Consider the following 15512-nt stretch of genomic DNA (forward strand, 5'->3'; position numbering starts at 1 on the left):
CTTGTAGAGAATCTCAGCAGCATGCCAAATCATTTTAACCTAGCCCAGCAAGATATACATTGGAACCACAGTAGTAAATATGGATTTTGAATTAAAGATCATCAATTATCTGCACTCAGACTTATTTTCTTTGTTTTCTTCACTATTACCTAATTAGTCAAACCTTTATTTCTTTTTTTATCAGTTTTATATGTGTTTTACTGGTGGTGTCACTTGTTTGCATGAGACGGAAACATATATAACAGCAACTAAAACTAGCACTTAGAAATAACAGTACTGAAAGCAGATAAATAAATGAAAAAAAGACCCCTAAGTCCTTTTGCGTGGATGTAAGAAGGGTAACGAGGAAGACAGAAAGCTGTGCACTGATCCCTCTTTCCTAAGCTCTTCATAAGGCAGAGGACTATTAATCTTTCTCTAGTAGCAGCTACATTTTTTAAAATTACATTACAAAGCCAGGCAATATGATGATAAAGATAAGAGCTTGATAAAACCCCACAATCACTATATTACTTTCTTATATAGAACACATACACATAATGGCACTTACTCTGTGCAAACTTTGGAGGATTGTCATTGACATCAGTGAGTGTAATTGTCACTGTTGTAGTTCCAGACAGTCCACCCATATGTCCTCCCATGTCCTTTGCCTGGATGACTACAAAATATTCTTCTTTGGCTTCTCTGTCCATGTTGGGTAGAGCTGTTTTAATGATAGCTACAATAATGCGGGCAAAAAAATGTCAGTTACAGAACTAAATTCAGTTTTGCAGATATTTTTATGGATGCATATAAATATCGGTATAAAAATTGAACTATGTAAGGTCCAGTTAAGTTGCCTTTTAGTACCAAGGATAAAGAAGAATTTGAGATTTTCAAAATAGTATATTAGAGGTCACCTACCTTGATTTAATTAAAGTGTGATGAAATTGTGGTCCAAAACCCAAGAATTAATTATACATGTGATACATATTAATGTTTCTATTTTTTTCCTGATAAACTTTTTGTTTTCTGTCCTACCTCCCATAGAAATCCATTGCTTCCCCACAGAATTCACAAACAGAAGAAAACCACAAAACAAACTTACTCTGTAAAAACTCTTTACCATTTCTGTCACATTGTTTCTAATATTTTAAACTCCAAACCATTATTTAATCAGCTTTTCAACATAATGCAGACTACAGTTGCTCCTTTAAATCCTAAATCAAGCACCTGAACTTCTACTGGAGAATGACAGCATGTCTTCCAATATGTCTTTCAGCATAGCTACCAGTACTGCAAAATCCTGCAGTCACGCCACTGTCCCTGCTCCAGGAGGGCCACTTTTTGGACAATAATCTCAGTAAACTGCTACCACCTACTTTATTAGGTTAGAAGTTTTTAAAAGGAGAGAAGTAAAACAATCTGTACTGTATAAAAATACAAAACATCAGTGGGCTAGCAGGAAGGTATCTGCAAGGGACAGTCCAATTAAATAGGGGGCCAGATCCACTGCGAACTCCTATAGGTTTCACAGACATCTAACAGAATAAATAATAAAATCTTTTTTTCTTTCCAAAACTTCTTCATCTGTAACGTGATATTATATTCACAACATTCAATATAGAAAATTCAGTACTAACTGCTTAATGGTAAATTTAAATGGTGTTCATCACAGTCTAGTAATGTCCACCATAATAAGAAGATAATAAGCAACTGAAGAAGTCCCACTAAGCCTAGGGGAAACATCTCTAAATGCTAAATTGAATTACAATATTTTTTTTTCTTTTAATCCTGTTTTTGAATTATATTACAAAAAAAAAAAAAAAAAGTCATTTGTCTGTGAAAAGAGAGCACACAGTTCAAGTTACTGAATTATCTTAGTGGTTAAGTGAAGTATAAGAGTGCCCGAGGGGAATCGAATCCACCATTGCAGTGGTTCCTTTACACCATAGTGCTTGAGGGTTCTTATGAGGCATAAAGAAGAGTGTTCTTTTTCCATGGGACTGAACTCACAGAGCTGAAAGACGTGGTTAATGGGCAGACCTTGACAGTAACTTGCCGAGTCTTTGCACGTCATTAAAAAAAGAAGTTAGGAATTCTATATTATACTGTATATTTGTTAAGATTTCCATGTTGAATAGAGTGGCCAAGTTCACACCCTGGATCATAGATTCTTGTTACTGGGCCTGATCATACATTTCATTACCTCTCACACTGTTGGTTTTGGGGTTTTTTTTAACCTATTTTCTGTTAAAGTATTGTCAGGAATTTTTAGATGTCAATCAATACTTACTGTGAATCTGCTGCATTTGATTTCTCTGTTGAGACTAGCATATCTGTGGAGACTTCAGATAGCTCTTTTTCTTTCACATGGCATAGTTTCTACTGAATAAGCTTCTTGGAAATGGCACTCTGGCTGAAATGCTGAGATTATCTAATCATGTATTTATGGTGAATAAATAAATGTTCCTGGTCTTTATACTAATAGAGATGCATTTTAGTAAATTATAGAATCTGTTTATCTTTAATATTGTATTACTACGAATCTGATCAGACCTCTTCTTGGCTGAGTACAGGACCAAGCTAAGAGCAAGAGGGGTAAGAGTAAGGCATTCAAATAAACACAATGTACTTGCTACATAAACCACTATATGTAGTACAGTAACAGTCATGTAGCCTATGCTTTTGTAAGTGATTTCCATATAATATTTTGGGTTGATGTCTTACATATTTTATAAATATAATTCTGGATAAAAATGAAACTTCTATCTTATGCCTGCAACTGCCAAGCCAGAGCAATCTCTTTTTCCCAAGGAACTTGATATATCATCTATGATTTTTCATTCCAACGTGGGGTAAGTGGTCTTAGGAGCAGCAAGCCTAAGTGCACGGAAGATACAGGTGAGTTGGAAGCAGAGTGTGGAAATGTGGCAGGCAGGAACAGTGACCAAGGAGTCATGCTGCAGAGTGGCACATCAGAGTCCCATTCAGATCCAGGGACAGTGACGGGGCTGTGGCTAGGCTTACCCATGGTCTGACAATCACCCAGAAACAAGGCAGGCATGAGGCCAAGGCAGGAAACCCAGCCAGAGGGTCTGTGTCTGTGACAGAACCCAGAAGATATGAGCCCAGGCGCAGATGTAGCGCAGCCAGGGGCCAGCAGTAGAGCCAGCAGTAGATCCTCAGCCCAAAACCAGCTCTCAAGGAAACGGATAGGCAGTCCCTGCATGAAGCTTTCTTCACAACAGTTTATGAAGCAACCTTGAAGCACAACATTCATGTAATTTAACTATATACCATCTATAGGAAGGGACATAAGTTATTCTGCAGAACACTCAGAAGCATGCTTCTGCTAATTTTTCTGAATGAAAACAGGGGAATACTAAAACCCAGAATATAATAATAAATATTTATCAGATGTGATAGGTGTAAAATACATTCAGTGAAAGAGGAGGGCCATTCCCTCCATAGCAGCTTTGGTAAGTAGAGTAAATAATATTTATTTCTAAAAGCATTTGACAGTTGTGACTGGTTTGAACTGATCAGTTTACTATTTAGGAATAATAATGATTCATTCTGTGAATAATTCTGTGAATAATATAGATGAGATGACTTATAAAAAAGATGCCAATGCAAACTTAGGGTATCAGAATTTGGCCCACATTGATTTTTTTCACTAATAGAGCTGATCCAGCAACCAATGAAACTGCATTTCAATGAGGTTTGTATTAAGCTGACTATAACTTTTTTCCCCATTATTATTTTTAGGTAGAGTTTCCCTTGTTTGCCTTATTTATTTTTTTAATCTAATTTACATAGTTAAGTTTAGCCTACAGATGACTTAAATAAGATGCCACATTTTGTATTCTGCAGTTTTCTCTGAGACAAATTAATTATTTCAAGAAAGTGATGATTTTACCTAGACATGTATTTTAATTTGTTTCTTAATGTAGGGAACAGTCTAGCCCTTGTCTATGATTTGAAAGATATCAGGAAGATTAAATACCTTTAAAAGTGCCTAAATCAGAATTACAGTTTCTGACTTTTACAACATAAAAATTGGGGTGTTTTTCTATATAAAGATACTAACACAACCCATTCTGTCAATAATTTTTTACATATTCCTATCTGCTTTCTCAGCCCATAAACCATTTGACAGAAGCAAAAAATTGGAGTTGTCAAGTTTCAAATTCAAACACAATAAAAAGCTAAAAAGTTTCGTTTTAATTACTATAAGAGGAGATAAAGTTTTTAAACATCAAGTATATCCAAATTACACAGGCTGATCATTACCACTAGTATTTCCATATTCAGAATCTATAGAATGGAGGTCAGCAAAAGAGAAGTGTCAGTATCTCTAACGAAGCAAATTAAAAAACAAAAAAAGACTCTATCCTCACCTAACTAATGTGATTGAGACAAAGACGGACTGGCAGAGTTAAGCATAGAGAATTTCAAGGATATTTATTTGTTCTTTTGCTTTGTTCACCAGTTCTCAGTCTGAGCTCACAGGAAGTCCTGAAACTTTCCATCTATTTTCAGAAAACAATTCAGGCTCACCAAACACTAATATGCATCCGGCACACAGAACATTAACTCATTGAACATTCAACCTGCTCTGCTTCAACCCAGAAACAAATTGAGAATAAAAACATAATCACTTTCAGCATGCTATGATGGATGAAAATGATCTGTGCCAAACAGGAGAGTAGTTTAAAAGTGAGGGATAAGAATTATTGCAAACTAATGTAAGGCAGGTTGACACTTTTTGGAAGATTGTACTCAGAACAGTTATCAATGGCTTACTGTCAAAGTGGGTAGATGGATGAAGTGGTTCATAGGGTTTGTTCTGCTTCTAGCATCATTCAGTATCTCCTAAATGATGGAAAAGAGGAAGAACTTATCAAGCCTTTCAGATGACACAAAGTTGGGAGCCATTGCAAGTACTGGAAGAAGAGGATTAGAGTTCAAAACAATTTTGACAAACTGGATGGTCTAAAAAAACAGGATGCGACTCAATGTGGCAAATAAAAGTATTTTGTGTGGGTGAAACAATTAACTGCACAATTACAACAGAGCAGATGACTCACAAGACAGAAACAACTGTGGAGTCAAAAAAGAGCTGAATATGAGTCAACAGTGTTTTGCTGATAAAAATGCTCAAACATTTCCTAGTATATTAGCTAATACGTTATATGGAAGCACTGTAGAAAAATTCTTCCAGTTTACTTATACTAGTAAGGCTGCACCTGGAAGTGTCCCCACTTTCAAAAAACAGTGGTTTACGTAGTTAGGGAAGTGTGAGTAAAGACTTTACATCCGAATACATAAAACTACTGGGAGCTACTCTCCTTTTCTACTGGGGATAAGAGAAGTAATGATGGGCCTAAAATATAAACCACGAAATGAGTTTAAATTGCAGCAAGAGAGATTTCAGTTAAAGATTAAGGGAACACTTTCTAAAAGAGAAGGTAAGTACAGACAGAAGGCTGTCTGAAGAATTTGTAGTATTTCCATTACTGAAAGTTTTTAAGAACCTATCAAACAAACTTTCGAGAATGAGAAGGGATAAACCTGATCCTTTTTGAGGCAAGGGCACTCAACTGTATTCTCACTTGAGGTCTCTTACATCCACATTGTGTAAAATAAGGCTTTCTCTCTATTCATAAAAATATTCTCTCTATTCTAAAATATTTCACAAGCCTTAGTTCTACGAAAATATTTGATGGACATGTAGTACAACCACTGAACAGATACCTGCATCATAATTTGGCTACGGACCCTCTGTCTAAAGCTGGAAACATCAGGAAGTTGGTTGGAAGGTAAAGAAATCAAGAAGCGTTCTGTTTCTTCAAAGAATGAAAACACACCCAATATTGTAGTATTGGAAGTAAAATTTTTTTTTTTTTTTTTTTTGGCTGAGTTGCTTTTTCTAAGCAGTTATTGGTGTCACACTGCTCAATAGCAAATAAAACAGCTGCAGAATGGGATTTACTTTTACAGTGGTCCTAAATGCACACACTGAGCAATTTGCACAATCTGCCTCACAACTTGAATCGGTTAAAATGCACCCCTGTGGACTACTTTCAAAAACCGATTTGGAAGAATATACACTGTCTCATACTGAAAAAGATCAGGGGAAAAGCAGCAATGTGTCAGAGGCTATAGCTGATGAAGCGAAAGAAGAGAAGCAAAAGGAACAATAGAAATAAGGATCTGTTTTTCACTTTTTGCCTTCCTCTCCATTTTAATAATGAGCTTTTTATGGTAACGCTATAAAACTACACATAATAATAATTGAGAACATGGAACAAAACCAAGGAAGCACTATGCAAAATTAGAATCTGGCCTTGAAAAGCCTTTCTTAAGCATCTCATTCATCTCACACATTTTGATGAAGACTTCCTGCTATGTCAACTCTCCCTTCTTCATTTTAGAAGACATAAGTAATTGCTTTGATCTTCTTTCTGCGCTAAAATCCTGGTGGAGATTTTTATTAAATATAACAGTCATTTAGGACCCAAACTCCAGAAAAATCAATCTTATAATTTCTTCAGAGAGCCCTGAAATGCATTCTTTGTATTCCCATAAAGCACACTGACTTCAGTGATGTTTTAGCAGTCAATAAAAAAGGTTCATTTGGAGATCTGTGGAAAACCATACCATAATTCCAAGAAAAAATTAATACAGCACAACTAACTTTCTTGAAAATTAAAAAAATTTCATTATGGGATACAGGAATACTCATCCACTACTCTTAGCTCAATCTATCTTTCATAAAAATCATGATTTTGAAAATAAAAATAAAAATTATAATCAAATATTTTCATTTCTTATTTAGTTCTAATGCCTTAGGATTTCTACATTAGGAAGACAAGAAAAATATTTTCAGTCTCTACCAAAGTTGGCTGCAGTTTCTAGAAAAATATCAATTCAAGGAGTTGCCTGAACTACATTCAAATGTAGATATATTTCAAATCAAAGACATCAGCCACAGTAAAAATAATGATGAAGTGAGGAATCGAATACTATGTTATAGCATTTTATGTGGAGTGATTCTATGCCATATTTGTATTTGTGAGAGGCCAAAGATGTACATATTTTATTAACATGAGTATTTTTAAAAATTGCAGAAGATGGTACTGCCTGCCTTTCTGTTAAACTGTAACATGAAGGTCAAATATAGTTTTATTCTCTTGTTTCTTGTGTAACCAACAATCTATTGCATTTTCTTTTTCAGCCATACTACTTCCATATTTATGTTTTCTGATCTTGCTTTCTGAAGTAGATCTTGCAAGTTTGCCTTAGTGCATAAATTAACACTACCTACCTTTCTCTACATATAAGCTTCTTGAAGAATATCATACAGGATTTGTCCTGATAACATCTATTATGATGCTGCCTTTTTAATTCAGATGAACTTGTATAGGTAAATACCTTTCATTCTACTTACCCTGGGATCAAGCTTCTCTGTCATAGTGAGAGGATCACCCTCTCACCAACTGAGAATGAATGTGCATTCTGCACTGCATTTATGACTTTGTTCCCTTAGGATTTTATTTGTAATGATCTTCTAATACATATAATTATACTAGACACTTTACAGAAAGTAGCCTTGGATTCATTTTCAGATGCTTTCCAACTTGAGCTGTGTAGTTCAAATTCCTCTAATTTAGTCTCTTGAAGCACAACATTATTTAGATATGTAGCCTATTTTCTGACTCAGCATAAGGAAAATGATTAAGTCCTAACTGTCTCACTAGCTTTCTAAAATGACAGAGGTATTGCTCTGAAATGCAATAAATGTGTAGTATCAGCTTTTTTGTTACTACTATTACTAGATAAACTCTAGAAGCAGAAATCACCTTTTTTCAAATGCCAATCTGTCTTGATCTTTAGCCACTTGTCTTTACCAACTACAGACCATCATAACTGTTTTCAAACATCTCTGCAGTGATTTTATACTTCCTTTATTCATCAGAAAAGACCACTCTTGTTGCTACTGAAGGACCCAATCCTACATACCTTATGCATAATAGTTGTCTTTTATACTTCTAAGTGAAAAACAAGAACTGTATGACTGACCCTCAGGTCTGCTGCACTAGCAGTTTGTCAGTACAACTGTCTCTCCTAATGGGCTGTCACCAAGACAACTCTTAGAACAACCAAAAAATCTCTATACAAATACCTTAACACAATGACAAGAAGAGGCTTATAGTACTTTGAAAATATACTCTATTTTCAGCATTGTGCCTAGGTGCACCAAACACTGTCAAACAGAGATGAAGGTGCTGTAACGGAAACAACCAGGTATAAACTCCAAAATCCTTGCATGTACCGGATCCAATCTTGCTACTTTGGGAATTTTGCTGTCTGGGCTGCATGGACCTTCCTTCTGTATGCTGCTGCACACACCTGCCTTCTCGTTTGGAAGGGGAGTTCCTACACCTTACTTTCAAAAATATCTACCCATGCCAGTTCATGCCTCTTCAAATTATCTGTTGAAAGTTTAGTTAACATTAAATCTGTAGTAACTGCCAATGATGTCAGCTCAGCATTAGCTAGTAAAATGAGCTAGAAAGCAGCAGTTCTATCCAGGCTCTGACTAATGGCATAGAATCTCAGAATCATAGAATGATTAGGGCTGGAAAGGACCTTCAGATCATCCAGTTCCAACCTCCCTGTCATGGGCAGGGATGCCTCACACTAGACCATGTCGTCCAAGGCTCTGTCCAACCTGGCCTTGAGCACTGCCAGGGATGTAGCATTTACCACTTTGGTCAACCTGCTCCAGTGCCTCATCACCCTCACAGTAAAGAACTTCTTCCTTCTATCTAACCCAAACTTCCCCTGTTTTAGTTTAAACCCATTACCCCTTGTCCTATCACTACAGTTCCTAATGAAGAGCCCCTCTCCGGCATCCTTGCAGACCCCCCTTAGATAGTGGAAGACTGCTCTGAGGTCTTCATGCAGCTTCTCTTCTCCAGGCTGAACAGCCCCAACTTTCTTAGCCTGTCTTCATAGCGAAGGTGCTCTGCCCCAGCCTTCTTATCCTTGTGGCCCTTCTCTGGGCTTGCTCCAACAGCTCTATCAGACAAGTTCTTTACACTAATCCCATGTGGCTTTAAATCTAAACTATTTAGAAACTGAACTATTTAAAAAGGCTTTGTTGAACACAAGTTCCTAGCAGCTCATTACTTTCTCCTTACACTTGCAGATTACTTCCTGTATCAAAACTGTTTTCCCATTTCTCTCGTCTGAAAATGCTGCCTTATCATTTTATCACGAGTTATTACAGAAACAGTCCCCGTGCCTCTCTTTTATTAACACCTCTCAAATATTTGTGCAGTGATTTCATATCCTCCTTTAATCACCTCTTATCCAGTTTATACAAATTAAGTTCAATCACTCTTCCATTATAAATAATATTCTTCTCACCTTAGCTACCCTGCTTTGAACTTTCTTCAGTATTTCAGTAGTTTTTTTATGATGACGCGTCTCATCAGTACTACATGCAATATTCTGAGGGCAGCTTCCGCTATCGTTGATATGTACTAAAACTAATGAACAGGACATTAACGACCAGATAGGAGAAGTAGTCTGTAACATCACAAACATGTCTGAAACTCAAAAGTTGCCGTCATTTGTCCTCTTGCTGCCTTACTTGTTTTTATTCTGCTGGACTGTATTTCAAGGCCTAGATGAAGAAGATAATAAAGACTGCAAATTAAAATAAAAAATTAAAACCTGACTTCTGCTGAATGCCATTTTCATTCCTCCTAGGCCTGCTCATTTATGTTCTGATTTCAGAACCACAAGGTTCAAAACTCTGGTCCAGAGAGGGCCATATACTAAATCATTAAAAGCTCTGTTGATTAAAGCATGTGCACTTTCACCTGAAAGCTAAAGCTAGGTATAGAAAAAAAATCAATTATCCACTCTCTCAAAATATCCACATTCTATTAGGAGAGTCTTTAGTTTTGTATGTCTCCTGACTCTTCTATTCACCTTAGCTTTTCTAATTTGAACTTTGGCTTTGTACCAAATGACCATATACAAGATGGCAGGGTTTAAAATCTGTTTTTTCATATATAGTAAGTGCTTATGCTTGAATAACACAATGTGTTTGCCATTGCAGCAGGGCATTGGGTGTAATTTGCCTTGTTCGGTAACCATATTTCAGATATGTGTAGGAGTGACATTATTTAAGTTCATGTGAAATGTAAATAAGTCAGACACAGCTGAAAACTTATTTTCTCTGCCATTCCTATATTGTAGAACTCAGTGTCACTTGATATTACATTCCATTATGATAATCTTATTTTAAAGCTGACAGTCACGATTTAATAGTCTTGGAAAAGCTTAAAAGTGAGAAGTATACTTTAGCTACTTTTAGCAGTATTAAGGACACCCTTCCTCAGCATTCTGACTGTCATTATTTGGATTATGAGAAAATACATACAACCTGTTACCTATATAAATAAAACACACAAGTCAGGACACCTGACATCAGTTAGTCAGGTTTAACGATAATGATTTATGGACAACATATTGGTTCACCATGAGTTCTGTTACTAATCTGATGTTATCGCATTGTAAGTTTAGCCTCTAATAGAAAATCTGAATATGTATCTTTGTAATGTATTATTTATATTTACTCTCTATCCACAAAATTCACCTATTAAAAGTGAAAAATATTCAGAGCAAGCCATCAGAAAAGCATTTACCCTATGCCATATTCAGAGCACTGAATGAAAAATAATGTCTGAATTACCTTCTTTCATGTGTCTAATAACTCATACAGAAGAACTTGCACACTAGAACTGCAGAAGTATATGCATTTTTCATCTAACGTAATGGAAAATTATTGTTTTATGGGTCACTTACCAGTACTTATATTTCTGTGCACCCAGCACTATAGAATTGTTTCAGCAAGGCTGAAAGTAATGTCAGTGTTTCAAGCAAGAGTGTGATTCAAGTAAGGACTACACCTAGTTAACGTCAAGTTGATAGGAACAAAAAAGCAGAAGAGTAAGCAACTGTTTTCCTCACACTTACCCTCAAGTGTAGCAACGCTTTCTACCACAGGCATGAAGCCATATCCTACACCTTTGCTCCCTCTTTTTGTTCAGAGTACTACAGAAAGGAGACGAATCAGGGGGCATGATTGGGATTATTCCTGATGATCAGCTCCCAGCATATCATTAAAACAAAGCAGCAAGGTCAGATAATTTTTAGTCTCAGGTAGGAAATGAAAAGAAATTATAGGCGTCTATTGCTGCTCTAGTGCTGGTAGCTGCACAGATCTAAATCGAGTTTTAATTTCTAATAAACAAAGCTAATAAAAGGCCAGTCATCTAGAAAAATAGTAAGTAGATCAGCTCTAAGTAGCTACACTTTTGATAGCATTTGATACACTCCTAAGAATGACAGAAAATATTTTCATTCTGAAGTGGATCACATTAACATAGTCCATTTCTTAAAACTGTGATTCCATTTGGGGAAAGACACAATTCTAGACACAATACCTGTGTTCAGAAACAATTGTGTTTCAAATTATTTTGAAAGACTTTCAACTTAGCAGGGACACTACTGAAATGTAACCACAGACAAAACGTAGCTATACACGCATCCACATCCCTCCGACAAAAAGCTCAAACAAACCCCAAAACCTGAAATATCTGCCATGCTTGGAGGATCACTGTCAGGTTTGATTTGTTTTGGATAAGACACTACTATACCTGTCTGTTTTGTTTTAACTTGCACACTGTCACAATAGTATCCAAACATCTTTCCACATGAGGTTCCAAAGTACTACATACAAATGTGTAAAATAATGTGTTTTTGTGGCCACCTTACTAAAAGTTGCGATGGTTCACACTGCTAAGGTTTGATAAATGTAAAAAACCAGTCAAACATCTACATACCTTGTATTTGCTTTGGACATTTTCTTTTTGTTAAAATGCACCTTCCACTCTATCTGTCCATGATACCAGCACTACTGTGCAAATTATACAGCTGCTAAACAAGTGTGTCTGTTTTGTGCACCACTGCCTTTAAAAGGTGAAATACACAGTGCCACAAGCTACTGCAAAATTGTAGCTATCTTACCATAATACTATTGGCATTTTGAGACTCCCTGTAACAACCTATAAAACTCTCTCTTGTATGTAATAAACCCACGCTCATACTTTTCCTCCAAAATTCTGGTGCTAGAAATTAAAAATAAGGAAAAGTAAAGAAAAAAAAAGAAATTATTCTGCATAGTTCTTTCTTTACATTTCCTGAAAAAAATTTTCTTCAGAAGAACCACAACTGTAAGGCTGCTGGGTTTTACAGCAATCGTTTTCACCCTGTGCAATGTAAGGCTTCAGTTTCTATATAACTACCTGCATCTGGTTTGCTTAATGACTAGACTTTTAGGTATATTTATTGTTTACATATCCTAAACAAATACATGCTGGAGGGATCTACATAATTTAACATTTAGTATGGATGCCTAAGATTTCTTTAGGTGAATGAAGACACATGTCAGACACAAAAGGAAATTCTGCAAATTTTGAAGCATTGCAAGCACTGGATAGGTCCATTTAAAGTCATAGAACAACTGCATACTCTCTGGATTGAACAAACTCTTTGATGGGTAGCTGTAAGGTTAGTATGGCAGTTACTCTACAGATGAAGGCCATTATATAGGGATGGCAAAGAAACAAAGTATGGTCTCAGTACATAAACTCATGTAGTTGTAATGGTTTAGAGAAGAACATAATCAATGTCTTCTACAGGTCTAAAAAAATGAGGAATCTGAAACCACTTATTAATTCAGAAGCAGCTCCGTAATATGAAGCCACTTACTCAGGGACTGTGGCAAAGCCACAGCTGAATTATTTGTGACTAAATTCCCTTTAGAAACTAACATGTCATTTTCATGGTAACTGAACTGCTACTCAAAGGAATATTTGTAACTGGAAAGGCAGGTAGGAGGGAAAATTTGATGCTAGTGAAACAGAAGAAGAATCATGATTTTCAGATTTACCAAAAAGCTTTGGATTTTTCTCTGGCTTTCATGATAATAGAAATCACTTTCCTAGGTGATGAATAGTTATTTCATTGGACTATTCATAAGATCTTCATGCAATACAAATAATAGATCTGAGTAAAATTAAACAATTTTTTTATATTTGGAATATTTCTTTCAGGCTACTTTTGTGAGAAAGAAGTGAAAAATCTTCTGTGTAAGTCGAGAACATATTTCTGAGTTCCTCTGTGAAAGCTGATGTGTTCCCAAAGCACTAACTTGCTCTAGCAGAAAATGAGAAAAAGCTTACAGCTAAACCCCTCTAATTAAGACAGCTAACTCAAGTAATTACTGAATGCAATAATTTGTAACATTAAAGAAAACCGAATCATATATTTTGATACCTGATGGTCAGGGGTCTGTTCAGAGTTATATTTCCAAATGACTTGTGACAAATCAGCTAGCATGAACTAAGCAGCTTCATTAATAACAGCCTCTTGACATACTTACTTTTGAAACAAGCTACTGTTTTTCCATTATGCTGTTCTAAAATTATTCTTTGTAAACTTCTACTTTACATGGAGCATAAGATAAAACAGTGAATCACATTCCAGAGATTGTGTTCACATTTAGGATAGCTGTACTTCAACCAGAAGAAAATACTTTAATGGATTCATCCATTACTCTATTAATATTTATCAACCTATACTATTTACCTAAAGTCCCTGCAAGTTAGGACATTTCTAGGAACAGGAAATAATTTTCTCCATGCAATCTCACTAGAAAGATTTAAAAACCTTCCAGACTTTTAAGAGTCTATGAATACTCTATTTAACGTTGCTGAGAAAACTTTGCACACTTGATCTATCAAAAGCATCCTTAAATAATTTCTCCTGGCATTTATTTCATAGTTTTGTTAATCTGCATGAGGACAAGAATTTTTACTCCTATTTAATCCTTTATGGTCATACAAATTCAGATGGTTTTTGTGTATGTTTAAAAATGAGCTACAGTTTTCTCCTCCTTAGGAGATAACAGCTACTTGACTCACAGTGATTAAAAACAGCTTCTAGTAACAGGTGAAAGAATATAAGAAATAGTATCCAATCACTTTAAAAAACACTTATCAAATATAACAAAATGAATTTGCTGTAAATACGACATATGTACATAAAACAAGAGGGAATGGATTTATTGGCAGTTCTTGCAGATTACTTTCAAGTCCTTAAAACCACAGAGAAATAAAGTCATCCTAATTGCTTGCTAATAAAACTTCATACCAACACTCAGTATTGTGCTTTTTCCCCCAATCCATCCAATCAAGAAAGAAAACTAATTTTTACTGAAAACACACAATACATTCACTAAAATTTCCAAGCTAAACTCTACTTTCTTTAACTGGAAATACTATAGTCTTATATTGAAAATTAAATTATGCTCATTAAATTCCTCAGGCCAAGTCTTTCAATCCCCAATCAGTTGTAAATCAGACAGCACTTCACTACCTTCAGTTTTGCTTTAGTAACTTCTGTTATATTAGCATCACCAGTGCTTTCATTATCATTAATGCAGACTTTTCTTTGTCTTTTCACATGATCAGACTCTGATGGAATACAAGTGAGACATATGTTCCAACTTGGTATTACCGACAGACACCTACTTACCCTCCCTGTTTAGGTATATTATATGAAAGATGTGAGAGGCAGTCACTTGTATAAATAGAATCATAGAATTTTTTAGATTGGAAAAGACCTTTAGGATCACCAGGTTCTTGGCACTGCCAAGTCTACCACTAAACCACACCTCAATGTGCCACATCTATACATCTTTCAATACCTCTGGGGACTGTGACTCCACTGCTTTCCTGGGCAGCCTGTTGCAGTGCTTGACAGCCCTTGCAGTGAAGAATTTTTTTTCCTAATATCCAATCTAAACAATCTGGCACAACTTGAGGCCATTTCATAAGCCAGGGATTCATATTCAGAGTCACCCACCTGTATGTGGCTCAATAGAGAAGTAAGGCTGTCCTTCCAGAATGCTATAAACCAGCTTGGCACTATTTCCATAAACTGGATCATCTGCATCTGTAGCTGTTACTTTAGTAACAAAGGTGCCTAAATGAAACAGAATAGACACAATTAATGTTTACGCTCTTACTGGAAAATTGCATAACATTCAAAAAATAAATTGAAGCAAAATTTAATTTCTTTGTGAGTTGTATGACAACAGTAAAAGAAAAAAACCAAACCATCAGTAACAACTTAAAACATTAATTCTGGAACACAAACAAAACATTTTCCTTCAAGATGGTATATGCTAGCAGACTGAATTTCTGGGTAAATGAAAAACCCTCTTAGTAGCTGTATTATTTAAGGTTTCTTTGTAGAATGCATTTAAAGCTACCTGATAGATCTGTGTAGACTTCAAGCATTTGCAAGGGAATCATATCAAAGGGATATGAAATACAAGGTTAATAATACAATATTATATGTTGCATTTAAGACTTGTGGAA

General features: G+C 35.6%; 1 protein-coding gene across 1 annotated transcript in view; it reads right to left on the reverse strand.

Annotated features, from left to right (window-relative positions):
- CDH8 (cadherin 8) overlaps nt 1-15512 on the reverse strand; it is a 146991-nt gene that overhangs the window by 61626 nt on the left and 69853 nt on the right. Inside the window, exons 4-5 of the mRNA XM_030469676.1 lie at nt 14995-15114; nt 551-718 (exon numbers count right to left, since the gene is read on the reverse strand). Coding sequence (XP_030325536.1) covers nt 551-718; nt 14995-15114 — 288 coding nt within the window. The remainder of the gene's footprint in view (nt 1-550; nt 719-14994; nt 15115-15512) is intronic.

This window comes from Strigops habroptila, chromosome Z (assembly GCF_004027225.2).
Source record: "Strigops habroptila isolate Jane chromosome Z, bStrHab1.2.pri, whole genome shotgun sequence".
Taxonomy (NCBI): Eukaryota; Metazoa; Chordata; class Aves; order Psittaciformes; family Psittacidae; genus Strigops; species Strigops habroptila.